We start from the raw sequence: 26,774 nt of genomic DNA on the forward strand, positions 1-26,774 counted from the left end.
TTTTTAAGTTGGAATAATTTCAAAAAATAAAAACTCAATCAAATAAAAATTGTAACATGTAGTCTATTTGTGTTAAAAGCAATGATATGGTATGTTTTTAAATTAATTTTCACAAATTAAATTATCACAATGTTTGACCTATTTTATGGATCTTCATTGCATATTCTTGTTTTATTTTCTAGATTAAAAATGTGAATTGACTATATTAAACTGTGAATTGACTGTATTAAGTTGTAATTATTATATTAATCTGTGAATTTAATGTATTAAATTGTAATTTTTTGGTGAATTTTATTTTTGCTTCTTAAATATGAGATGAAAAAAGTATTATACATATATATGATTTTATCTAATTTTGAATAAAATATATAAAATTTAAATTGTGTATATTTGTGCAAATAAACTTTAAAAGAACACTACCCTATAGATCTAAATATAGATATAAATGTATAAATGTCTGTGTTAAGTTGAGATTAATGATGTAAATATATAATTTTTGTGTATTAAATAGTGAATTTATTATATTAATCTGTGAATTTTTTATACTAAACTGTGAATTGTTTATTACGTTGTGAACTTTATTCACGACTTAATATATTAAATTCACAATTTAATACATATAAATGTCTTTATATATTAACTTATAAATATAAGTTTTAATTTGAAAATATGACTGTGTATATAAATTTTTTTTGTCTTAAATTGTGAATTTATTATATTAGGCTGGGAATTTTGTATATTAAACTGTGAATTGTCTGTATTAAGAGTTTCAAACTGATATTATTGTTGTGAATTTATATATTTTGTATTAAACTGTAAATTTATTGTAATAAATTGTGAATTTTACGTATCAAGGTATGATTTTTGTATTTTAAACTTTAAATTAACTGCATTAAGTTATGAATATTTATTTAAATTGTGAAATTGACTATATTAAACTGTGAATTTTTTATATTAAACTATGATTTTTGTGTTTAAAAATGTGAATTTACTACATTAAACTATGAACTTTCTGTTTAAACTGTGAATTAGTGTTTGAAATGTTTTATTAAAATATGAATTTTGATTTTTCTATCCAGATCTAATTTTTGAGGGATGTTGGCGGTGTGGTTGGTGGTAGCGATGGTTGAGTAAGGATATGTTGCATTTCTCACTCATCTTCTTCGATGATTTCAGATAAGTTATCCACTTTTATGATTCATGTATATATTCCTTGGATGTTTGCTTTTGAAATATGAGATAATTTATGTATGTATTAATTGTGAATGATATATGAGATTATACTTGTAAATGAGATTTGAATGTATTGTATTCAACTGTGAATTTTTTTTGTTATATCTGTGAATTTTATTGACAGCTTAATATATTAAATTCACAATTTAGTACATAGAAATGCCTCCATACATGAATGTATATATGTAAGTTTTAATTTGAGAATATGACTATGAATATATATTATGTGTATTAAACTATGAATTTGTTACATTAAGACGTGAATTTTGTGTACTAAACTATGAATTGACTGTACTAAGAGTTTTAAGTTGATAATATGGTTGTGAATGGATAATGTGTGTATTAAACTGTGAATATATTGTATTAAGCTATAAATTTTGTGTATTAAGTTGTGATATTTGGGTTTTAAACTGTAAATTGACTGCATTAAGCTGTATAATTTCTGTTTAAACTGTGAATTGATTTTATTAAGCTATGGATTTTGAGTATTAAATTGTAACTTGTGTGTTTAGAAATATGAATAACCGCATTAAGCTTAAGTTGTGAATTTGTCGTTTAAACTGTGAATTAATTATTAAATTTTGAACTTTTAATTAACTTTGAGTTAAAATATGAATGATTTGTGTGTGATTGTTTTTTGTATTATGTTCTTGTGATTAAATTGTGATGTTTTAAGGTTTCATAAATTATTTAGTTATGTTAATGTTAGTTTTAACTATTATTAATAAAAAAAGTATATAAGTTTTATGTTGTGAATCCTTGACTTTTTTTAATAAATTTTAATATGAGAATATTTATTTTTTTATAAGTTTTAAGTTTTTTTTTTTAAATCGATCATCTGAATATCTTTTTATAGAGCATACAAGGTGTTTGATTAAATTGTGAATAAGAGTCCTGAAATGCTTTATTAAACTGTGAATTATATATTTTTTTTTATCAAGATTTGAATTTTATACCTATAAAATAGTTGTGAACATAGTGTATTAAACCGTGAATATATGTTTTTATGCATTAAATTGTGAATATATAAGTTAAGTTATGAATGTGTTTTTTTTATGCACTAACTTGTGAATTAGTGTTTGAAATATTGAATTAAGTTTTGAATTAGTGTCTGAAATATTAAATTAAGTTGTGAATTAGTGTCTGAAATAATGAATTAAACTGCGAATTTTGTTTTTTTAATCCTTTTCTGATTTTTTAGGGAATGTTGTTGGTGTTGACATTGATGCTTTGTGGTGACGATGGTTGATGGCAACGTATGGTAGACTGGTACTTGGCAGTGTTAATGGTGGCGATAGTGGAAGAGTAATGATATTTTCTATTTCTCACTCATCATCTTCGTTGATTTCAAATAAGTTATCCTTTTTATGATTCACGTATATATTTTTCTTTTGATGTTTGCTTATGAAGTATGAGATAACTTATATATGTATTAAAATATAAATGAATTTTTCATACACTGAAATATGAGATTATACTTGTAAATAAGTTGTGAATATATTGTATTAAACTATGAATTTGTTGTGTTAAGCTGTAAATTTGTTCACAACTTAGTATAATAAATTCACAATTTAATAGATAAAAATACCTCTAGATATGAACATATAACTGTTACTATTAAGTTAAAAAAAATATAGTCGTGCATATATATTTTGTGTATTAAACTATGAATTACTGTATTAAGCTGTGAATTTTATGTATTAAACTGTAAAATGATTGTATTAAGCTGTGAATTGACTGTATTAAGATTTGGAATTTTTATGAATTTTGTATTTGCTTCTCAAAATATGAGAAGAAAGAATGATTATACATATATATGATTTTCTCTAATTTTAACAAAATTATATAAAATTTAAATTGTGAATATTATGTACATTAAATTTTGAAAAACACCAACCGTTAGATCTAAATGTATAAATGTATGTTTTAAGTTAAGAATATGATATTTTTATGTATTAAAGTTTTAATTTTTTATATTAAGATTTAAATTTTATATATAAAACGATAATTGAGTATATTAAATGATGAATTGACTACATGTTGCTGTGATAAATGATTTATGTAAAAAAAATTGTATTAATTTCTTGTAAATATATTTATTTTTAATGTTATATGAGTATGTAAGAATGACTTAGTTTTTATAATTATTTTGCATTAAATTCAAAATGGATGAATAAACCAGTTTATTAAACTATGAATGTAGTATTTAACATGTCATTGTCTGATTTTATATGCAGATCTCATTTGGAAGAAAGAGTTGTTGCAATGTTGGCACAGGTGGTTGGTGGCGACATTTGGTGGTGGTAAAGTTTGGATTTGATTTCTATGAATTTGAGAATTAGTGTAAAATAAGTTATGTTAAGTTGTGAATTTTATGTATTAAACTGTAAATGGACTGTATAAAGTTGTATTTTATAAAAGTTTTGTGTTAAAATATAAATGAATGCATGCACGGAAGTATTAGACTAAAAAAAATTACGATTTTGCCATTTTCTTACCAAAAAGCCAAAAATCAGGATTTTAACAAACTTGATAATATTCACAATATATATTTAGTTATTAAATGAGGTTCTTAGGGTTCTTAATATTTTGTGGTTCTCATTTGAACCACTCTCTCTCTCTCTCTCTCTCTCTCTCTCTATATATATATATATATATATATATATATATATATATATATATATATATATATATATATATATATATATATATATATATATATATATATAATTAGGTACCTAACTCCATAATACTACATCGGTTTATATCATATTTACATTGTAATTGCCTAAGGTTCTTAAACTTCAACTCCATAACTTTATTACTTCCAAAATCTTTGGACTTTCACCAATATCTTTCTTTTACATCACGTCTTTCTATTGAATACCGTCTGATGGGCTCCATATCCTATCGCTACAAATGATATGATGTAGGAGAAATATAATGATGAATTTCCAAAATATTTTGAAGTAAATCAAGTTTAGGGATGAAGTTTAAGAACCTTGGATGATTGCAATGAAAATTTAATGCAAAATGACGTAGTTTGATGAGGTTAGGTACCTAAGCTTATATAAGGTTGTTAGGTATATTCACTTTACCCTATATATATATATATATATATATATATATATATATATATATATATATATATATATATATATATATATATATATATATATATATACACGTCTTGTTAATATAGTAATTAAAATTGTAGTAGTTTAATTGGTTATGATACATTCTTTTAAGCGCAGTTTGTGATGTCCGGGTCGTCTTGTGCATTTACCTTAGAAGGCCCATTTTGTTCTATGTAGTACGGAGTATTATTTTTTTCTTATTGTAATCATACCATTTGAATTAGATGTCGATGTCCTAACTTGGTGAATTGGAATCAAAATTACAAAAATGGTCTTTATATTCTTTTTCATTATACATAAATCATCATAATTATATAAATATTATTTTTTTAATCTTTTGGATTTTTCACAAACCACCCATACACTTATTTCATTTAAAACTTTAATGTTTTTATGACCAATTATCATGCATAATTTTCATGTTTATATATGAGATTTTTTATTTTCATTGTTTTTAATGAATTATTCTTACTTTCTTTTCATTATACATAAATCATCCAAATTATAGAAGTAATTTCTTGACGCTTTTGATTTTTGGCAAACCACCAAAACACTTATTTCATTTAAAACTTTACTTTTTTTTTTATGACCAATTATCATGCATAAATTTCATGTTTATATATGAGATTTTCTATTTAGCTTTCTTTATAACTATTATTTATAGGTTTTTTAGCGAAAATCATATTAACCAACCGGTTAGACGGGTAATTCTTCATTTTTTTAGTTTTCACCAACATAAGATTTTTTTTTTCCAAACATACATTTTTGTTTTTTTTTCCAAACATCTAACCGTTTTTTAAAATGGTTCGATTGTTCGATTTTTTGGATTTTTTATTTTGTTTTGTCATTGGTTTTTTTTAACTCATGTCCTTCAAATACAAACCATTTTTTTACAATATATATATATATATATATATATATATATATATATATATATATATATATATATATATATATATATATATATATATATAAAAGAACAAGTCATCTAGTACTCGTATTATCGTTTTTTATTACTAAATATTGAGGGGCCACATTTTTTGGTTTTGCCCTAGGCCTCAAATCGTCTTGGGACGGCCTGATGAACGGTATCCGGAGTGTCACTCTTATACTTCTTACTATTAAATAAACCTCCACACACAATTGAGTCGTGACTTATGCGATTAATCCCTGGTTGTGGAGGTTGAAGATGTACTGGGGGAAGGGAAGCTGTCGGATCCAACGTGAGAAGAACAGCCCAAAGTAACTGTAAATAATGGAGTTTAAGTGGCTGAGATCTAAAGTCATGGGAGTTTGAACGACTATGATTTGGACGGCGGTTTTCCACTCACCTTCGTCCATAGTATTAATAATACCTACAGATAAGTACCAAAATGGTCCATGTACGGAGGAGTTGTACTCCACACCTATTCGCGATGTCTATAAACTCTTGATATTCAAGATCATTAGAAATCAATGTTAAACCTCCTGGGATGTTGATGAGTTACAGAACCCACAAATGATTATGAAAGTATAATGTTATAAGTGAAGGTAAAATGCTATTCTTAGTTAGATATTCAAACTACAACATCTAAATTTAAATTACAAAGTCTTAATAGGAAAAAAAGAGTGGGGAGTATATGTTATAATTTGTAACAAAAACCAAACAAGTTTGCTCAGTTTTAATAAGAAAAATAATAAAAGTAAAATGTTCTAGTAGGTAGGATTTTCAAACTATAATGTCTTATGGGAAATCAAAATTACAAAGTCTTAATAGGAAAAAATAATGGAAAGTGTGATGGTTATAACCGGTAACCGAAATCAAATAAGTTTCAAATTCCAAAGTACAATTTTTTAATAGGTAAAAAAAAACTTCATGTGCTCTTTATAAGAAAAAAAGAAGAAGATAAAAGGTAGAATTTCTTAATGAGACTTTATATTATTAAGTAATCAGCAAATTAAGTATAGATTGGCTTCTTACCTTGGCAACGGCAACGTATAATATAATGGTGAGTAATTTAGCTTTTCTCTAGATTAGTAGGTGCTCTCAACTTCGCGAATTAGTTATTCTATCAAATAGCCACAAAAAAAAATTGTTAGACGATGATAATAACTAAAAAAAAAGAAAAACATAAATGTGGCGGATCATAATGTGAGCCTCTAATAACAACCCATATTCCAATAAGATTAAAATCGAGTAAACAAAAATGGTAAACCTAACACATTAATGCCATGACTCTAGATCAAAGATTTTGACGAAACTTATATTATTAATATGAATGCAAAGCAATGGAAGAGAAACAATAAACGTAATAAACATTAGGGCAGATTTTATAAAAAGTAATGTATCTAAACACACTCAGAAACCTGGTAATTATCACAATGGACAAACATAACACCGACATATCTTCTATCCCTGTAAGAAAGTAAATGCAAGACAACTTTTTTTTTTAAAAAAAAAAATTATAAAATATCAATTAAGCAGTTTTGTGGTATCTAATATCTTACTCAAATTCTAATTTTTTATTTAACAAACGTGTTAAAAGTTGTAGCATTGATTTATGTAAATGTGTAGTTCAGTGGCGAGTCTAGAACAACAACCTACGTGGGTCACTATTTATGTAAACCCGATAGAAATGACATAGCTAAAAAAAATACTAGTAATGGTTCGATTCATATAAGCAATTTTTTTTAAGATATTACAATTATACCCGAAGCGGTCTAATATCTTGATATATGTCCACAATCGTACCATTATTAATACTATCTAAAACACTTATTTCAATATATGACACTAAACTATCCACTAAGTTAAGAAACAAAAACAATCAAATAAAATTATATTGATATCACGATTGATTGAATCAAAGATCATCCATATTAAAACATACCACATGAAGTGATGAAACCTACCACACAAAACCAATTGTGCAAAAGTCAAAATAGATGTTCTTATCGTTGGCGCCAAGATTAGAGATTACATATTAAATTGATTATGTCTTGAACTTTTGATTTCGTCATATTTATTTGTAATTATGAAGAAGATTAGAAGAAGTCTAAACCCATAGAAGGCAATCATTATCAATCACAAGTTTACAATTGAGAACCTTCAAAGTTAAAACTCGATGTGAAGAAGAAAGCAATGTGGATTGTGGGACAGGATTATCAAAATGTATGCTAAGCTGATCTTGCTTAAATGCCTTATTTAACAACTAATACTCATCTGCCCATTACTATATGTTATAGTTATTAAACTTAAATACAATAAAAGCATCAAGAAAGGGCCATAACAACCACTAAATTCATGGGCATTGTTGTATATCTAAAAAACCAAAAACTGCAAGTGCAGTTTTTCTTTTTAAAATTTTTAGTCCCTATTTTACTTATAAATTAACCTTACAGATTTTATACTACAAACTGCAATGGTTAGGAGTTGGGACTTACTTCTTGAATTTGTGATTGAAGTACAGCAATACGATTTCTTTTGGCATCAATCAATCTTTGCATTAATGCATGTCAAAGGATAATTGCTAAAGAGATATCAAGTTTTTCCATTAAATTAAGTTCTCTTTATAATCAATCTATCCTCTTCATCACCATATGGTAAAACCACAAGAACAACATCAAAAGTACACTAATATGATGACCTGGCATTTATAATGGTTTCCTTCTTTTTCAGAAAATAGTTGAAAGTGGTATATTTTTATATTTTCCTGGAAAATCATTTCGAGCCATCTTCTTGAATTAGAAGAGTAAATGTTGAAAAGTTAATAAAGAAATAAATTATAAAAGTAAGGTTGATGACTATCTTACACCGATTTCTCCCGCCTCTCACCACAGTCCACAGCCATTCAATACCAGCATACCCACATAGCAAAACTAGATCATCTTATATAATTAACCTCAACAGCCACACTATTGAATTCTTAAAAATGACCAAATTGTCCAAACTTTATTATTTGTATAAATCCACACCTGTCTATTTTACTTCAAATATGTTCACCAGCTTTGTGGCCCTCTGTAACAGTGTGTATATATTACTAAAACCCTCAAAAGAAAGAAAATTAGAGAATTTAATTTATCATCACTTTTAACAGGATAAATAATTACCAAACCATTCACTCTCAGTGGCACAGAACATAGTGTAAGTAAGCTAGCAATGTATAGTTTGGCTTCTTACCTTGGCATCTACATCATATAATTAATGATGAGTCATTTAGCTTTTTTTTCCAGACTGCTCCAGTTATTCTTCTATCAAATAGCCACAAAAAGAATAATAACAGACAAGGTACAAATTAATAAATGTGGCAGATTATGTGAGCTTAACAATAACCAACAACAATGGCAATGTTGTTGGTAGCCAATATTAACTTACAATTAAGATTAGAATCATATAAAAACGTCTTCCACTATCACATACCCACAAAAAGAAATTTGTGATCTGATCAAATTGGTTAATTATAAGGCTGCTGACAGAATCAAAAATACATTTTCAAAACCATCTAAACACACCAGACACTCTATTAGATTTTACAGCAGACCTTGTAATAGGACAACTTTGTGACTCATCAAAACCAAATCAAGAATGGAGAAATGAAGAATCATACTCAGTCAATATGTAGAGAAATCAATGATAGAAAAAAAGAATCGAGTAGAAGTAATGGTACTCATAGAACAATTAAAGTGACTTATCTTTACAAGTTTTAGTTGCTTCCTTTGGTTGCTTATTTGTTGCACAAGAAACAAAGCTTAGGACCTAGAAAACACATGCATGGTAGATTAATTAAAGTGTCATAAATCATTTCATACGCTAATATAAAACTATATGTAGCATATAAGAAATACGTATATACCGTAAGCAACATTCTCCAGCTAGTAGGATTTAGTGAATATTATAATAATATAACTTACCAAAATTGTAATAACAAATCACAATTTGCAGAAAGTCGTATATTCTTCATACATACCATTTCCTGTGTTGCAGTGTTGTTTATCAGCTGAAGGTCTACATTTTAGATGATGAAGGTAATCAAGAATAAAAGAGTACGTGAAGATAAAAAAAATGTATATACAAGATCTTGGTGTGAAATCCATTTTGATTTTCAAGAACCGATATGGATCAACCACGAGCTGAACATCTTCTACCTATCAAAATGAATTCAAATGCTTTTAGGATCAAATCAACATTTTCTTTGTTATGAATCCAAAAATTAAACAATGAACCTGCAAAAAGCATACCTCAGACTTTCCACTAGGATTGTTTGGTCTTATGATAGTATCAACATAGTAAGTAGGGTGCTTGAGGTTTCAGAACCATAAATTAATAATTAAAGCTCCTACTACGTACATTCATTATGAAATGAGAACCAAATTCACATCAGATGATCGATCAATAATATAAACATAAACATGATGAAATCAAACACTTTATCTTTAATGATAGACTTGACCTTTGCTTCCAGTGTGGTCACAAGGTTTGACTCACATCCTCGGTAGTAAAAGCACCATCAAAAGTTGCCTCTAGAAAAAAGTTTTTTCATCTCCTTTTTCAGAAAGAGTTGCCATATATATAATAAACACTTTCTTTCTTGCGGCTTTGATGGGGGAAAAAGATTCATCTGATCCATACCCTGTACAAACATCCTTCCATTAGAGTAGCAATGAAATAACACATATTCCCCTCCCTCATCATGCGATATTTCAAGATTCATGTTTACACACCATTGGGTTGTTAGGAGTCTCCCTACTCCAACTGGACCTCATGAAGGGATTTACTTGTAATGATTCCAACCTGTTAAGAAAAGAATATTCAACATCTTCAAAAGAATATAAAAATTAACAATCAAAATATATTTAGTCAACTCTTACCATGATTTGATTTGAAACACAACAACAACAAATGTCAACCCAATTGACCGGTTTTTTTAGTCAACTCTTACCAGGAACTTAAAAATATACAGGCTCTCTCACCACAACATATATATATATATATATATATATATATATATATATATATATATATATATATATATATATATATATATATCACCCTTCAAAGTTTCAAGATTAATTCTATAATCTTAACTAATAAACAAACATCAAAATGATTCAGAATAATCAAAATCCATCTTACTTTTTGTACAAGATCCAACAAATCCATTGCATAAGCCACACCCACAATGTTATCAATCTACTCCTCAAATACTGGGCACCCTATGAGTCCAATCTAACAATTGTTAAATAAATCTTTCATGGAAAATTCCTTTCTTTAACCTAATTTTTTCAAATTTACTCATAATATTGATGAGTTACCCATAGGTGATGAAAATAAACCAAAATCAATCAAATCTACATCTACAAGAGAAGTGATGAAAATAAACCTCACATAGGTGCCTTTTATCTCCAACACATTTTCAGGAAATACCGAAACTTGGAGACAAGTCTATGCATCTTGCTCTTCTTCCTCAATAACCAGAGTCAACTCTTCATTTTCTGTCACAAATGGCTGGCTCACTGGTGCAAAATCTAATTGGAAATCATTAATTTAAATGAAACTTAAAGTATTTAATTTGAAATAAATGGCTCACCTTTTCCCTTTTATACCAACAACTTTAAGCATTCCCATTACTACTCTTCCAACTAGGTATACAACAATTAAATGCCATGCCTATTTATTATTTGAGAGAATATTTAATTATTAATGCTAATTTTATTAGAAAGTCCAAAAAATGTTGCTGCTTCTATGAAGAGTGCTTAGCTTGTTAAAAAATATTATTGGAAATGAAATGAAATTTGATACCATAGTTTACCCAATGAATCCCATAACTAGAGAAAATGTACCTGAGGAAGATACTTCAATAAAAGAAGATTTATTTTGAGTTTGTTGGTTTCTGCATTTGGGCTATAAAAAAAAGCTCTGCTTTAGACGCATAAAACTTTTGTTGCTGATCTGATTTATCTTTAATTAACTAGAAAACTTGAAATGGGTACCTTTACATTCTTATCTACAACTTCAACATTCACCACCAATTGAATTGGTCTCAAAAGGATAAACATAAAGATTCCTCTCAGTACCCTATACAACCATCCTTCCATTAGAGTGACAATGAAATGACACATATGCCCCTCATCATGTGATATTTCAAGACACCATTGGGTTGTTAGGACTCTCTCTACTCCAACTGGACCTCATGCAGAGATGTTGCTTCTACTGATTCCAACCTGTAAACAAAAAATATTCAAAACATTAAAAAAAATAGTTATCGAATTATATTTATGCAGGAAACTAACACCACAACTTATTAAATTTAAAGAATTTATACCTCTGCTTCAAGTCTAAACAAGCTCCATCAAAAAAAATATTGTGCTTGCCTTGTGAAAAGCACATCACTAAACCGATACAATGTTTCTTTTGTTTTTAGATTAAGTTACCTTTTTTGTCCCTCCAGACAGGTGATTTTTACAAATTTGGTCCAAATAGTTATGGTACTCATTATAGGTTCTTATTATATTTTTGAGCTCAGTTCCAAGTGAAATGACTATTTTTTGCTTCCCTAGTAAAAGCTTAACTTTAACAACTCGATTAGTCAAGTCCTTGTTTGGTATAAACTTATAGAATTTCAGTCTTCTATAATAATACATGAAATCAAAACTCTAACATCCATTTTTTCAAACCCAAAATTATTAATAATATCACTCCTATTTCTATTTCATGTGTTGAGATAGATATCAAGAATTACCCAAAGCCATGGGAGAAGATATCAACTGATTAATTGTTGTTTTAAAATCAAAATATGAAAAGTCTAATGCTTGCTTCTATGTAAAGATGTATTATAATAAAAACAAATTCCAAATCATAATTGTTAACAACCTCTACCCATTGATTCTACCTGCTGCTTCTTCTCTTTATCCTATGAAAGAATCAACAAATCCCACAGACATCAATCCCAATGTTAATTAGACAGCCTATTTACCTACACATAATTAATTAGTTATTCATTAAAACTTAACTTAACGCAACATATTTCCAACCACTACACACTTTTTTAGATGGATGCAACCTTTTCCATAAGCTCTATCACATGCTAATTAATCTCACCCCATCAATATAACTCAAATTTCCATTTCAAAGTAGAAATCATAAAAAAAATAATAAGAATCGAATAGAAGAAAAAGTACACATCTTCCATACTCATAGACCAAAGTGAGTTTCTTTAGAAGTTTTAGTTGCTTCCTTTGGCCATTTATTTGTTGCTTAAAAAACAAAGCTCAGGACCTAGCTAGAAAACACATGCATCGTAGATTTTAAGTTTTTCATACATCATAATAAACTAACTATATGAAGCATATATATATATATATATATATATATATATATATATATATATATATATATACCGTAAGATGAATCAATCATCCGTTGTTTGTTTATGAATGAATCCAAGAATTAAAACAATGAAACTGCAAGATGAATATTATTACCCTACTCTCCCTCTCTCTGCTGCAAAATCCTTTTTAAGATCCTTCTTTCTCCATCAAAACTACATTAATTACGATTGCCTGAAGTTTTTTTTTTTCATCTCCTTTTTTAGAAACTACCAAAATACCTTTTCCTTCTCTTTCTTTGCTGCAGAAAAAGCATAACCATAATTATGTTTATAACCTATAAAAACCCATCAATTTTTATTTCTTTTTACCTAGCTTTTTCGTACCCATTTTGCCGGGTTTCTACATTTTCTTCAAAATCATAACAATCCTGATGCCTAACAGTCATATTTGGCTCTTTCTCCAACCACCCTGAAGCTGTATATAAAACACAAAATACAATTTTAAAAGTAAATGTAAAAAAGTTAAAATAAAGAAATATAATATATATATATATATATATATATATATATATATATATATACAAACATCCTTCCATTAGAGTGGTAATGAAATGACAGGTATGCCCCTCATCAAGTAAGATTTGAAGATTCACGTTTACACCATTGGGTTGTTAGGAGTCTCACTGCTCCAACCTTTTAACAAAAAAAATATTCAAGATCTTCAAAAAAAAAAAAAATATGCAGACTCTTCCACTACAGCAGTCTCCGGCATATATATCACCCTTCAAAGTTTCAAAATTAATTCTATAACCTTAATTAATTAACCAACATTAACTGATTCAAGATAATCAAAATCCATCTTACTTTTTGTACAAGATCCAACAAATCCATTGCATAAGCCAAACCCACAATGTTAACAACTTGCTCCTCAAATACAAGCACCCTACGAGAGTCCAATTTAACAATTGTTATATAAATCTTTCCTTTCTTTAAACTAATTGTTTTAAATTTACCCAGAAACTTAATGAAAATCAACCAAACTTGCACCAGAATCAACCACATCTACATCTACAAGAGGGGTAGCAACCTCCTTCCCATGGGTTCCTTTTATCTCCAACACATTTTTAAAAAATACTGAAACTTCGAGACAAATGTGACATGAACTTTATGCATCTTGCTCTTCTTTCTCAATAGCCCGAATCCCCTCACCATCAGCTTGAGTTTATCTTCTGTCATAGATGGTGTAAAATCTAATTTAAATGAAATTTAAAGTATCTAAGTTGAAATAAATAGCTAACCTTTTCCCTTTCAAAACAACAAATTTAAGCATTCCAACTGGATATAAAACAATTAAAGGCCATACCTATTTAAAAACTTCAGACATTAATTATATTGGTATTATACTAATGCTAATATTATTCTGGTTCAAGAATCATACTCAGTCAGGATGTAATGACAACTCACTGAAATCTAACACAACCATAAAATGGAGACTAAAAAATTTAAAATCTAAACCAGTTTTTAAATTTGGTCCCTCGGTATAGCTGATATTTGCAAATTTGGTCCATAAAAGTTTATCTTGGAGTATTGGTCCTCATTAGAGATTCTTGTGCCATTTTTGGTCTCTATTCCAAGTAAAATGCCAATTTTTTCTCCCCAAGTGGAGCCAAACTCATGGACCAAAAACGTTACAAAGTCTTCAAAATAAGGACCAAAAATCCAAGGAAAGTTTTCAACTATACTGAGGGACCAAAAATGTAATTTACTCTTGATTTAAATTAATGTAAGACTACACTGCAAAAATGTTCCCTTTGATTTGGGTCCCAAAAAAAAAAAATTCAGGCTTTCTTTTTGGTATTAACCTCAACAGCCACACTGTTAAAATTCTTAAAAGCAACCAATTTGCCCATGCTTTAACTATTTGTATAAATGCACACCTGTCTATTAGACTTGGAAAATATTCAACTTTATGGGCCTCTGTAAATATGTGTTATATGTTACCAAATCTGTCAGGAGAAAGAACATAGTGTAACTAAAACAGTTGTAATATATGAAACTTTTATTGCTGATTTGATTCATCTTTAACGAGAAAAAATCTATTATTTATTTTTGTAACTATAACAGATAATTTATAGTAGAAAATGAATCAAGCTGTAAATTTTGTTACCATGTAAATAGAAGATCCTTGTGTCAACCAACATGCATGATGATCTACCACAAGATGATCTATCAAAATGAATTGAAATGTTTTTAGGATCAACATAGATTTCATCCAACAATTAAACAAGGAAACTGCAAGATGAGTGATAGATTGGACCTTTGCTATTAGAATCGCAAGGTTTGAGAACTGATCAATCTTAGGCCCCTACTTTCATCATCTCGTTCTTTTTCAAAAAATAAATGAAAAAGACTTGCCATAATAAACTGCTAAAATACCCCTTTGCTTAATTTGCTGGAGAAAAAGTGTAACCATAATTATTTACAACATAAATCTCCATGTAATCAGATTACATGTATACAGAACAACAACTTCTTCTATGTGGTTCAAAGCACATTCAATGCTCTCTGATTACTCTATAGGAAAACTATGGATACTGAGCCCAATAACTATATAATGCTATTCTTTTTAGAAAACAGTTGAAAGACTTGTCATAAGAAACTGCCAAAATACCGTTTCTTTCTTGTGTTGTGTCTTTTTTTGTTGGAGAAAAATCTTAACCATGATTATGTTTATACAATTAAATTATCAAAAACCGATCAAGTTTTATTCCATTTTACGTAACTTTTTGGTACCTATTTTGCCCGATTTCTACATTTTCTTCACAATCATAACAATCCTTGACCCTAACATCAGCCCTGTACAAACATCCTTCCATTAATTAGAGTGGCAATGAAATGACAGTTATGCTCCTCATCATTCAAGATTTGTCTCACTACTTCAACTGGACCTCATGCAGGAATTTGATTGTAATGATTCCAACTTGTTAACAAAAAATAGAAATCAAAATAATTTAATTGTCTGTATAAAGCAATTTAGGAGATCCCATACATTAAAAACACAACCTCATTGACTAGTTTCCTTTTGAGTCGACTCTTACCAAGAACAAAAATACACAAGCTCTCTCACCCTTGAAAGTTTTATTATAAAGTATAATAAATAAAGCAGTTGGGACTTTCCTATTTCATTTTCCAATGTCACCAAGGGCTCCCCTTTCTCCTTTCTGGTTTACATATGCTACACAAGAATCATACTCAGTCAAGATGTAAAGAAAAATCACTGAAATCTAACACAACCATAAAATGGTGACTAAAAAATTTAAAATCTTTTGTGACCTGTATTTGCAGATTTTAAACACGTATTTTCAGTTAGTGGATAATCTGATGGGCAGTGAGATAAATTATTTTGATGAGGAGAAGTTTTATTTCATTAGTAAATGCATTGCAATGGATGAGAAACAATAAACATCAGATGATGGTCTTCCATGATCACATACACAAAAATAGATTTCACATTCAGAAACAAAACTATCTCCAAAACATGACATTATCATATGATCAAAAAACCACAGAAACACATTCATTCAGAAACAATTTGAATAAAATTTCATAGAAAACCCCCCAAAGAGAAAGTGAAGATGAAAACCTAAACAACAAAAATGCAATTACTTAATCCGAGAAAACCATATTTTAAAGTAAAAAAAAAAGAAAGAAAGAAAAACTGGTTCCTTGTAAGAATCAACACCCAAGTATTTTAAATTTGGCATTAAGTAAACTGTGCGATTGTTCATCTCCATCTGCAGCCAAGGGACAAATGGTTGTTCATCATCATACAACCAATATTGTTCTTTTGAAGTGACCATAAGAACAATGAAATAACATTTGATAAATGTCTAAAGATTAAAAAATATCAAAGCATAAATGGTTAGATTTCAAAGTACAGTTTCTTAATATAATGATATAACTGAAAAAGTTAGAAATACATAACAGCAAGAAATACCTTCATACCACCCAAGCCATGGGAGAATCAATCAGTTAGTTGATTAACTATCATTGGAACCCCTGAAAATCTAAAATCAAAATATATTTAAAAGTCCAACAAATTATAATTGTTAATAACCTCTACCCATTTATTCTACCTGCTGCTTCTTCTCTTTATCCATCTCTGAGAACAATCCCAATTCCAATTCCCACAGAAATCAATCCCAATTCCCAAGGTTAAGTGAAGAGAAGATGTTGGAAGCCCTGTTTCAATCAAAACTTCAACCCATAAATGAAGCATATACGTAATACATTTATACCATAAACATCATTCTTCAATTAATTTTTTTAAAATAAATTATATATATATATATATATATATATATATATATATAAGGTAAAGGAAGACAGAAGAAAGTAACGAGTAAATCATATATGAAGTTTGATTTCAAAGCCAAAATGATAAATCTTGAAAATCTTATGTAAATCCATCTCTGAGAACAATATTATATAACTTAAAATGTCGTAAATTTCTCCGAGATGAAGATGCTTGAGACTTCAAATGCTAATATAAAAAGATGTAACATTTTCCTTTTTGAAATGTGTTTATGTTGTTGTTTATATGTATATATTCTCACCTCTCATTGTGATGCACACCAGCCCTTCAATACCATAACTACATAGCAAAAATCAGATCAATAAGAGGGAGTGTTAGGTAAACTGTTTCAGATGCTAGCCTGCGTATATGTACTATTTACAAACCTAGACATCAATAAATATGTATTTTTCTAGTTATAACAGTTGTTTATCAGATGAAGGTCTCGAATTTAGGTGATGAAGGTAATCAAGAATAAAGGACTGAAGAAAAAAAATGCAGATTTTGTTACCATGTAATATGAGATCCCTTTTGATTTTCAAGAACCGGCTCATCTAAATTAAATGGGAACCAAATCCACATAAGATGATCAATAATATAAACATGATGAAATCAAACACAAATCCATCACTTTACCTTTAATGATAAGATTGGACCTTGATTTAAGTGTCACAACAGCACCATTAAATGTATATCAATTATAGCTGCCTATCATTTACAGTTGAAAATCCTTTTTCAGAAAATAGTTGAAAGAGTTGCCATAATAAACTGCCAAAATACCTTTTCTTTCTTGTGTTGTGTCTTTCTTTGCTCGAGAAAAAGGATGACCATAACTATGTTTATAATCTATACAGTCATATTTGGCTCTTTCTCCAGCTACCCTGTAGCTGTATACAATATACAATACAATTTTAACAGTAAATGTTAAAAAGTTTATAAATCAATATAAAAAAAATATATATTATTTATACCAGGAGTCAAATAGGATTCATGAGGGCCAACAAGATAGTGAGAAAAAAGACTCCTCTCAGTAACCCTGTACAAACATCCTTCCATTAGAGTGGCAATGAAATTACAGGTATGCCCCTCATCATGTGATTTTTCAAGATTCATGTAGGAATCTCCCTACTCCAACTGGAACTCATGCAGAGATGTTGCTTCCAACCTTTCAACTAAACTTGCACCAGAATCAACCACATCTGCATTTACAAGAGAAGTAGTAACCTCCTTCACATGGGTTCCTTTTATTTTCAGGAAACACTGAAACTTGGAAACAAATGTGACATGAAATTTATGCATCTTGATCTTCTTCCTCAACTCTGCAACCCTCAACATCAGTTTGAGTTCATATTCTTGCTCACTGGTGCAAAATTTAATTGAAAATCATTAATTTGAATGAAATTTAAAGTATTTAAATTGAATTGTTGTAAGCTAACCTCCAGAAGAAGCCAGTGGATAAGAAGTACACCACCATTTCCTGTGTTGCACTGTTGTTTATCAGCAGAAGGTCTCCATTTTAGGTGATGAAGGTAATCAAGAATAAAAGAGTGAAGAAAAAAAAGAGATGCAGATTTTGTTACCATGTAAAAATAGGATCTTGATGTGAAATCCATTTTAATTTTCATGAACCGAACCCTCTGGCCCGTGGATCAATCACAAGATGAACATCTTCTACCTATCTAAACAAAAATTTCAAATGTTTTTAGGATCAATCAGCATACATTATCTGTGTTCCTGATATCTATGCTAGATGAACGATTTATACATGTTTTATTCAATTTTAAATTGTATATTTATTTTATTACCTATAATTATGTTGGTAAAGATGGGTAGATATAAGATGACATAGATGATAAGAGATGAAAGGTGATATAAATGATGAAAGATGAAAAATGATATAGATGATTATAGGACTTGACTTTAAAGATGATCCAGTTGTCTAGTGGAGTATAAATAACGATCACATACTATTGTAGATAGTCCAGTGGAACGCTAGCAGGTTCACAACCTATATGTGTTTTTGAACTTAGTGTTCATCAGGTTGATGATTTGATAATAATAATAAAGATTTAATTATTGTGGGTTGAAAACCCTGCGTGCTCATTAGGCCAGTAGTGATGATATGATGAGAGATTTATGGATGCCTATAGGCCAGTAGTCTAGATAAACTAGTGTAAGGCTTGTATTATTTCGTTTATGCTTATGTATTGTATCAAAAATGACATCCTAGAGTTTTTAATATAAATAAAATATGTTTTTTCGGAAATGTTTTGATAATATCATTATCATGTTTTTGGGAACAAATTCCGCAATATTAATCTTTTAAGGATACTCTGATTTCAAAATAAACATAAATAAATCGGTATTTTCTAGCCGTGAACTCGAGGATGTCACAAAATTGGAAGGCAAAGGCTTTGCTGATGTCGTCAGTTTCTCCGATGATGATATCCTATGAACCATAGTTTTTGAAATTCTTGGGGGGTCGGAAGAAAATGATGGAAACCCACTTGAGGAGAGCGGTAATGACTTTGAAAAGAGAAAGAAAACCAACTACAAAAAATATAGCAATTATGTATTTGCATATGTTTATTTCATTTATATTTTTTTTAATTTATTGTACATATATTTTATTATATTATAGGGTAAATAGAGCAATTATGTCTATGCCTATGTTTATTTAATTTATATTGCAAATTGGAAAAAATCAAAAATTTAATGTCAAAATATAAAAGATTGAAAAATTAATTTTAAAATCGTAAAAAATGAAAACATATTTGTCTTTTGTCCTATTTTTTTTTTTTTTTCGCTTATGACAAATCATAACGCCAAGAAAAAAAAAATTACTTGTTATTTCGTTACTTATCCCTTCTTAAAGTTACCACAATCATCTTATGCTATATTTTTCCCGGTACACCATCAAATAAAGATTAAAGAGCAAAGCCAGCAGAAGCGGATAGGCCCGTAAATCTCTCGAGGAGAGGATAACGCACACTCATCCAGAGAGAGCTTCATCACACACAACAATGTCGATTTCTGTAAGACTACCATCTTCAATCTCATTCCTTTCATCCTCCATTTTCTCCCTTTCTTCTAATCAAACCCCCTCCACCTCTCTTTTCATCAAACCCCCAAAACCCCATTTTCCCAAATGCACCACCGCCGTAGTCCGCTCCCAGCTAGCCACACTCCCAGTACTCTCCTTCGACGGCACCAAGGTCGGAGAAACCACCCTTAACCTCAAATCCGCCAACCCAGACACCGCCCGCGCCGTTGTTCACCGTGGTATCACCACTGACCTAAACAACAAACGTCGTGGTACCGCTTCCACTCTTACCAGAGCTGAGGTCCGAGGAGGTGGTAAAAAACCCTTCCCCCAGAAGAAACTCGGCCGCGCTCGCCGTGGGTCTCAACGTACTCCGCTTCGTCCCGGTGGAGGAGTCGTTTTCGGCCCTAAACCCCGTGATTGGTCCGTGAAGATCAACAAGAAGGAGAAACGGCTTGCGATTTCAACGGCTTTGGCGAGCGCCGCTGTGAATGGGATTGTGGTTGAAGAATTTGGGGATAAATTTCAGAAACCCAAAACTAAAGATTTCCTTGAAGCCTTGAAGAGATGGGGAATCGACCCCAAGGAGAAATCTATGTTTTTCATGACAGAGATTTCAGACAATGTTGCTCTTTCCAGTAGGAACATTGGAACTCTGAGGATGTTGACGCCCAGAACACTAAATTTGTTCGACATTCTGAATGCTGATAAATTGGTTTTCACTAAAGCTGCATTAGACTACTTGAACGATGCTTATGGATACGAGGAATATGAAGACGAAGAAGATTTCGAAGAAGTAGCTGATGAAGGTTGGTTAATTAACCCAAAACATTAGTATTATTAACTGCAATTCACATTACTCACTGAAAAATGTTCTGTTTACATTCATGATTGTGGGTCGACATATAAGAAAACCACATAGAACATGAAAACTATCATCCTAATTGTTATAATTTTAGAATTCTTGATTGGTTTAGAGTCTAAATCATCGTTCCAATCCATGGTTGTTGCTATTGGCTTTGAAAATATGTTTTGGATGCGTTAATGTGTTCAATTCAGAAGAAATTTTTACATCCTAGTTGTGGTATATAGTGAATCTTGATTTATGACCATTGATTAAGAATAGGTGATGTACTTAAATTTGGCCTAATTTAATCTGTTAAGCTTTTTATGAATTTACCAAAATTAGTTTTTTCCTTTCATTTCTCATTTTCTTATATATTTTTTCAACATGATAACAGGAACTGTGGCAGAGGAGGAAGTGTTGCCACCAAGCGATGCTTGAAGCTGATTTATCGACATTTATCCTGTAGTTGCATTAAGTTTCAGCTCTGTAAATCTTATTTTTGTAGGGAATATATAAGATTGAAGTGGATTTTGATGCAATTTGGTGTTGTATCTTTACTTGTGATTTATTATATTTGCACCAGGCTATAAGGTTCAAGGTGTAAGAGTAAAGTAACGACTTGTTTTAATTGAAACAACAAAGCTTTTTAGTTCTTTTTTCTACCATGGTATTAATAATATGATATCGTGTCTTGGTGGATCATCCAAAAAAAAGCACTAAATACAGATTTTGCAGTAGATTGATGGTTATTTTGTGGATCTTCATATAGGAGAGTTGTTAGAATTGTCATTATCTTTGAAGTTTGAAGTGTAGGCTATCAATAACTGAATGTTGTCTTTGTAAATTTTCAAAATGTGAAAGTAATATGATTATAAATATTACTTGGTCATATAACATATTTTATAGAAAGGATAAATTGCACAATGCATGTGAAATGAACGTCCTCGACCATTTAAGGTAATTTTGGGAAACATATTATTCGAAGTCGGGCATATATTTCCAACAACAAACAATTTATAAATTATATATTGGAATATATGTTTTGAAAGTATAAACTCGGATTTTAAAAATAAGGTTATTTATGACTTTCTAACAATTTCTTTTTCCAATTGAAGGTACCTTTAACCTTATGATCTTAATTGAAAGGAAAATGTGAGGCCTCATTTGATTTTAACATTTTTAACTAGTGGCACGTTTAGTGTCTATTTGGCATCGTGTCATGGAAATGGAGAGGGTAAGACAATGGGGTGTACAAGGCATGAAAGTAGTCTATGTTCCTTTCTCATTTTCTCGTTGCAAGTACACCAACAATGATGTGGAAGAAGATGGTGGTGAAGTGGAGTTGCTTGATGTATCCGCCATACCCGATGACCTAAAGCACTTGTGAAGGGATTCAAACTTAGGGTTAGGGTAGTAAGTTTCTGTGTTGATTTGATAAACAAACCAATTTTGTTGGAACAATTATTTTATTAGTTTTAATTTATAACTAAATGACATTTTCAAAGGTTAATCATTTTCGATAGTTTTTAATTTATTTTATTTTACAAGTTTAACTAATATATATTTATTTATCTAAAATATTATATAAAACTTATCTCGTTTCATTAGTAGTTTTTAAGCACGCATTATATTTTAATACAAAATATAAAGAAAACCGAGTTTTTATTATATATAAAATAAGAAAAAGTTATTACGTTATAGTTATGGAAATAAAAGAACATTAAAAATGTTAAAATTGTTATAAAGTTTATATTTCATAATGAAATGTTTTTAAATATTTAATAGAAATATTGTAATTAATTAATAGAAAAACAATAAATATTTAAAACTAAAATATATTTAAGGGTACAACATGTAACTATTTTTGTTAACAATCTATTTATTTCATAAGATCTACATTATGTATCTTCAACTATTTATGACAATATATAATTATACTTAAAAGAATTTTGTTATAAAATTAGGGTTATTTAAAACATTTGTTTGATATAAAAAGCTTGTTATAGAAAAATTAGTTGTCTCAAATCCTTAGTTCATTGATTTTACTGATGCAAACAATTTTTACCCAATAGGACTCTTTATTGTGATATGTGATGATTAACATTTTAGAATGATTATGATAAACAAATATTAGTTATGAAAGATGTTATAATCTAATATAGAACAATTGTATTTCTTTTGAAATAATCTGAAATTGACGAGTTTAGGATAAAATTCAATACTTCAATTAGCAAACTCAAAATATTTAGTCGACAGTCTACACAATCTTATGTTTGTTAATTGTAGGTCTGCTATAATAATGCAATGTTTAATGAATTTGTTGATTCTATTATGAAAACTTAATCCTCAAAAAATTTAATATGATTGTTATCGATCAAATCATTTTTGATATTGAAAATGTTTATAATGAGATTGTCAAATGTTGGAGTTTTTAAAAAAAAAAAAAAAAATTAAAAAAAAAAACTTATAAAAAATATCAAATAAAAAAATATAACTTTTTTTGATAAAAAAAATTTAGGATTAAAAAATAAAAATAAAAAATTGGTACGTCTCAACCGTCTTCTTTCCCGGGCCGGACCGTTTTTAAAAACATATCCCACGACCAGTGAGCGAGTGACCCTTCTCCCTGATCCATAATCATGGGTATCCGATCTTCGATTATGGATGTACTAAAACTATGGCATTTGCAAGGATTGAAGACGATTAGACGAAGATGGAAGAAGGAGATATCCAAGATATTACGTGTAAATTTGCGTGTTTGACAACGAGGGGGACTAAACTTCGGGACTCCTGAATTTGAGGATCCAACATAGCTCACAACCAAAGAAAACGTGCCCCACATTAGCAATCGCAAAATGAAAAATATTCCAGCAGTTTTCAATCAGACAATTCTTTCAAGAACCGATTCTAGGTAAAGTAAGAAATTCATACATGATATGCATCTCCAACATCAATGCATTTTTGTTTATTTTAGATTCCGTCAATAGGTTTTATATCAAATTTTCGATTCTGTCATTACTTCTGTTGGACGTAGGAAGAAACGAAATTTTCGATTCTTTCATCAATGCGAACAGGACGTAGGAAGAAACGAAATTTGAAAATATACATGTAATTAGTATGGGCGCGAATGAGATCCAAATTTTTGTGATCAAAACTGTCAAAAATTTGGGTGAAAATTGTGCATGCTGTGTTAAAAAATACACATTTCATTATTGTCTTATGTTTTTCGCATGCGTTTTATTATATAAGCTTTTTCCTTCAGTTTTCATCATCGTAGACTTCGTAGTATATTCCTCCCCTGTAGTTGGGTTTGCATTTCTTGTTCGTAGAGTATTTATACGTATGGAACGTCCAAAGGTTAAAAGCTTAGGAGCAAAAAGTAAAAGATGGAAGGAATTGCAATCTCGTAGGAGATTTAAGTCATTGCATCATGTTCATGTTCGCAAACAACATAACAAAAATAGTTTCATGCAGGATCCACCAAGTGTTCGACAAAATGCCAAAGAGACAAGTAACAAACATTACAACAATATGAGTGCCAAGGACAACAAAGACGTTGTTTTCCCAACAAACAATTTGGTTGATAAGAACCCTAAAGAGATGCATCATAACAGGTTCGATGAAGAGTATAGAAAATCTAGTTTTGATAATAACGACAAAGATAAAACAAAAGAAAGTTTGGATGTTGATGAAGAGAAAGAGAAACAAGATGAGCATCGAATCAAAACTGTTAGATGGTTTGATGAGGCTGAAAAGAGTCTAATGGATCTTGGAATTTCAGAGGATGAAAGAAGCAAAAGATTAGAGAGTCTAATGGAAAGAAGAAGATCAAAAAAGCTATCAAGCTTTCAAGTTAGAAGAACTGGAATAGGAAATACAAGCTGTGATCAACTTTCTTCCCTCAATATCCCAAAAAAGAATCCATTTCTTTCAGATAATTCAGCTTCTCCTGTTTCAGCTCCATCTTACATGGTGAAAAGCAACCCTTTTGACCTTCCTTATGATCCCCATGAAGAAAAGCCGATTCTCACTGGAGATACATTTGAAGATGAGTTCAGAGCTACTCATCATAAAGATTCAAAACATGGGCCTTCTAGATTAGGCAGTTTTGCACCTCCGAAATTCACAAATTATAAATACAAAACATCTTTTCAGACTGATTTTTCCATCAAACAGTTACCCTCTGGGAAACTTGTCACTTCCACAGTTGGTAGGTACAATTCTTCACTTCTTGTTCTATCATTCAGATTAGGGTTAAATACAAGAAATAGCAACTTACTTTCATTTATTTGTTTCATATACACAAATATATGAAAGTGCATTGCTATTTCTTGCATTTACCCTATCTGATTATTTGTCATGAAAGATCCTCAAATTGACAATATATTTCTTTTTTCAAGAAAACAAGGAAGATGACAACAAACAGGATAAACGTGATGATGTTTCAAACCCTAATCATTGCACCAATGATAACCATGCTAAAGAAGGTGAATCCTCTCTCTCAAAAAAAATAAAAAAAATAAAAGCAGAATGTTACTCATTATGATGAGTTTTGTTTTCTAGAAAACAAGGAAGCTGACAAGAAACAACCTCAACAAGATGATTCAAAAGTAGCTGAAAAAGTGTTTGACATTCCCGATGAAGCAAACAGAATCTCAAAAAATACAAAAGAAAAGGAAATTGAACATGAAAAAATCTCCATTGATGACTCATCAACTTCATCATCATCATCATCATCATCTTCATGTAGTGAAGATGAAAAACGAATGATGAGACCAAACAAAGAAGCAATCTTGCATTCTTTAAGTATGTCACGAATGAGAAGCGTTTCACTTTCACTTTCACAAGGAAAGAGTTTTCATAGACATGCAGAAACATTCGACTGTGGTCCATCTTCACTGTTTGACAAGTCAAAAACCGATTGTTTCTTTTTTGGGGGAAATAAAAAAATTCATTACGCATCAATGAATTCCATTGCTTCTGATATGCAGGTTGAGGTTTCAGAAGTTGGTTCGCCTACATCCACATCTCTACTTAATGAAAACCTGGTTGACTCAGTTAACTCGTTTGATTTGGATTTAAATGATGTAAGATTGAGCGATGTAGATGATTTTAGCGACCAAAGTTCTGTAGAATCCGATTTTTCAAGAACAAATCATGATTCAAACGAGAAAACCGATAGTTATACAAAGATAGAGGTTAGTTACTTAGTTTTGGATTTGTAACACTGGACTGGATTGGACTGGACTGGACAAACTTTTTAGGATTATTTTTTTATGATAAGGATGAGGAGGTTATTTTTGTCTTTAGCACACACGAGAGATTGAGAGTGAGTCCCTGACTGTGTTTCAGTCCAATGCATGTCAAACACAGTACAAGGCTGGCTAATTGTACTTATGTGTGGTACATATTATAGGAATGGTGTACGTTTGAGAAGTTATAGAAGCAACCAACCGAAGGCTAAGAACCATGTGAATCACATGGTTTAGAAAGTGATACTATTAAGAGTTTTGAAGGAAGAGATTGATGAGGAAATTTTAGGGTAAATTTGTTTTATAGCTAGATATAGGAGTGCGTTAGTTAATTTATACTTGTAATTTTGTTTATTGTAATTTATAATTGTATATTTGTTTTATATTTACACATTTGTCAATGAAGTTGTGTCATTGGATGAATTGCTTAATACAAACAAAATGACTTAATGGTTGAATGATAGGTTGGGCACTTTATGTAAGTGATAGGCATAAGTGCTGATACAGACACAGGTTAAGACCTAAGCTTTTATTAAATATGATTCAAAAATTCAATTAACAACCTTACATAGAACACATAGTTGATTATAAAACGTGACTTC

The 26,774-nt window shown here is 29.8% G+C and overlaps 2 protein-coding genes across 3 annotated transcripts; both read left to right on the forward strand.

The window, feature by feature from the left end:
* Window positions 1-19,939: 19,939 nt before the first annotated feature.
* Window positions 19,940-21,573, forward strand: LOC111887309 (50S ribosomal protein L4, chloroplastic). Its single transcript, XM_023883467.2, has 2 exons — window positions 19,940-20,882; window positions 21,315-21,573. Exons 1-2 carry the CDS (start codon window positions 20,054-20,056, stop codon window positions 21,356-21,358), a joined length of 873 nt encoding a protein of 290 aa, XP_023739235.1. The 5' UTR covers window positions 19,940-20,053; the 3' UTR covers window positions 21,359-21,573.
* A 1,563-nt stretch (window positions 21,574-23,136) lies between these two features.
* Window positions 23,137-26,586, forward strand: LOC111887313 (uncharacterized). 2 transcript variants are annotated; one of them, XM_023883471.3, is made up of 5 exons: window positions 23,137-23,831; window positions 24,395-25,130; window positions 25,321-25,407; window positions 25,484-26,118; window positions 26,337-26,586. In XM_023883471.3, exons 2-5 carry the CDS (start codon window positions 24,452-24,454, stop codon window positions 26,361-26,363), a joined length of 1,428 nt encoding a protein of 475 aa, XP_023739239.2. In that variant the 5' UTR covers window positions 23,137-23,831; window positions 24,395-24,451; the 3' UTR covers window positions 26,364-26,586. The 2 variants fall into 2 exon arrangements, with proteins under 2 accessions (XP_023739239.2, XP_052620046.1); XM_052764086.1 differs by lacking the exon at window positions 23,137-23,831 and having other exon boundaries at window positions 23,862-25,130.
* Window positions 26,587-26,774: the final 188 nt, after the last annotated feature.

Source organism: Lactuca sativa, chromosome 5 (assembly GCF_002870075.4).
Source record: "Lactuca sativa cultivar Salinas chromosome 5, Lsat_Salinas_v11, whole genome shotgun sequence".
NCBI lineage: Eukaryota > Viridiplantae > Streptophyta > Magnoliopsida > Asterales > Asteraceae > Lactuca > Lactuca sativa.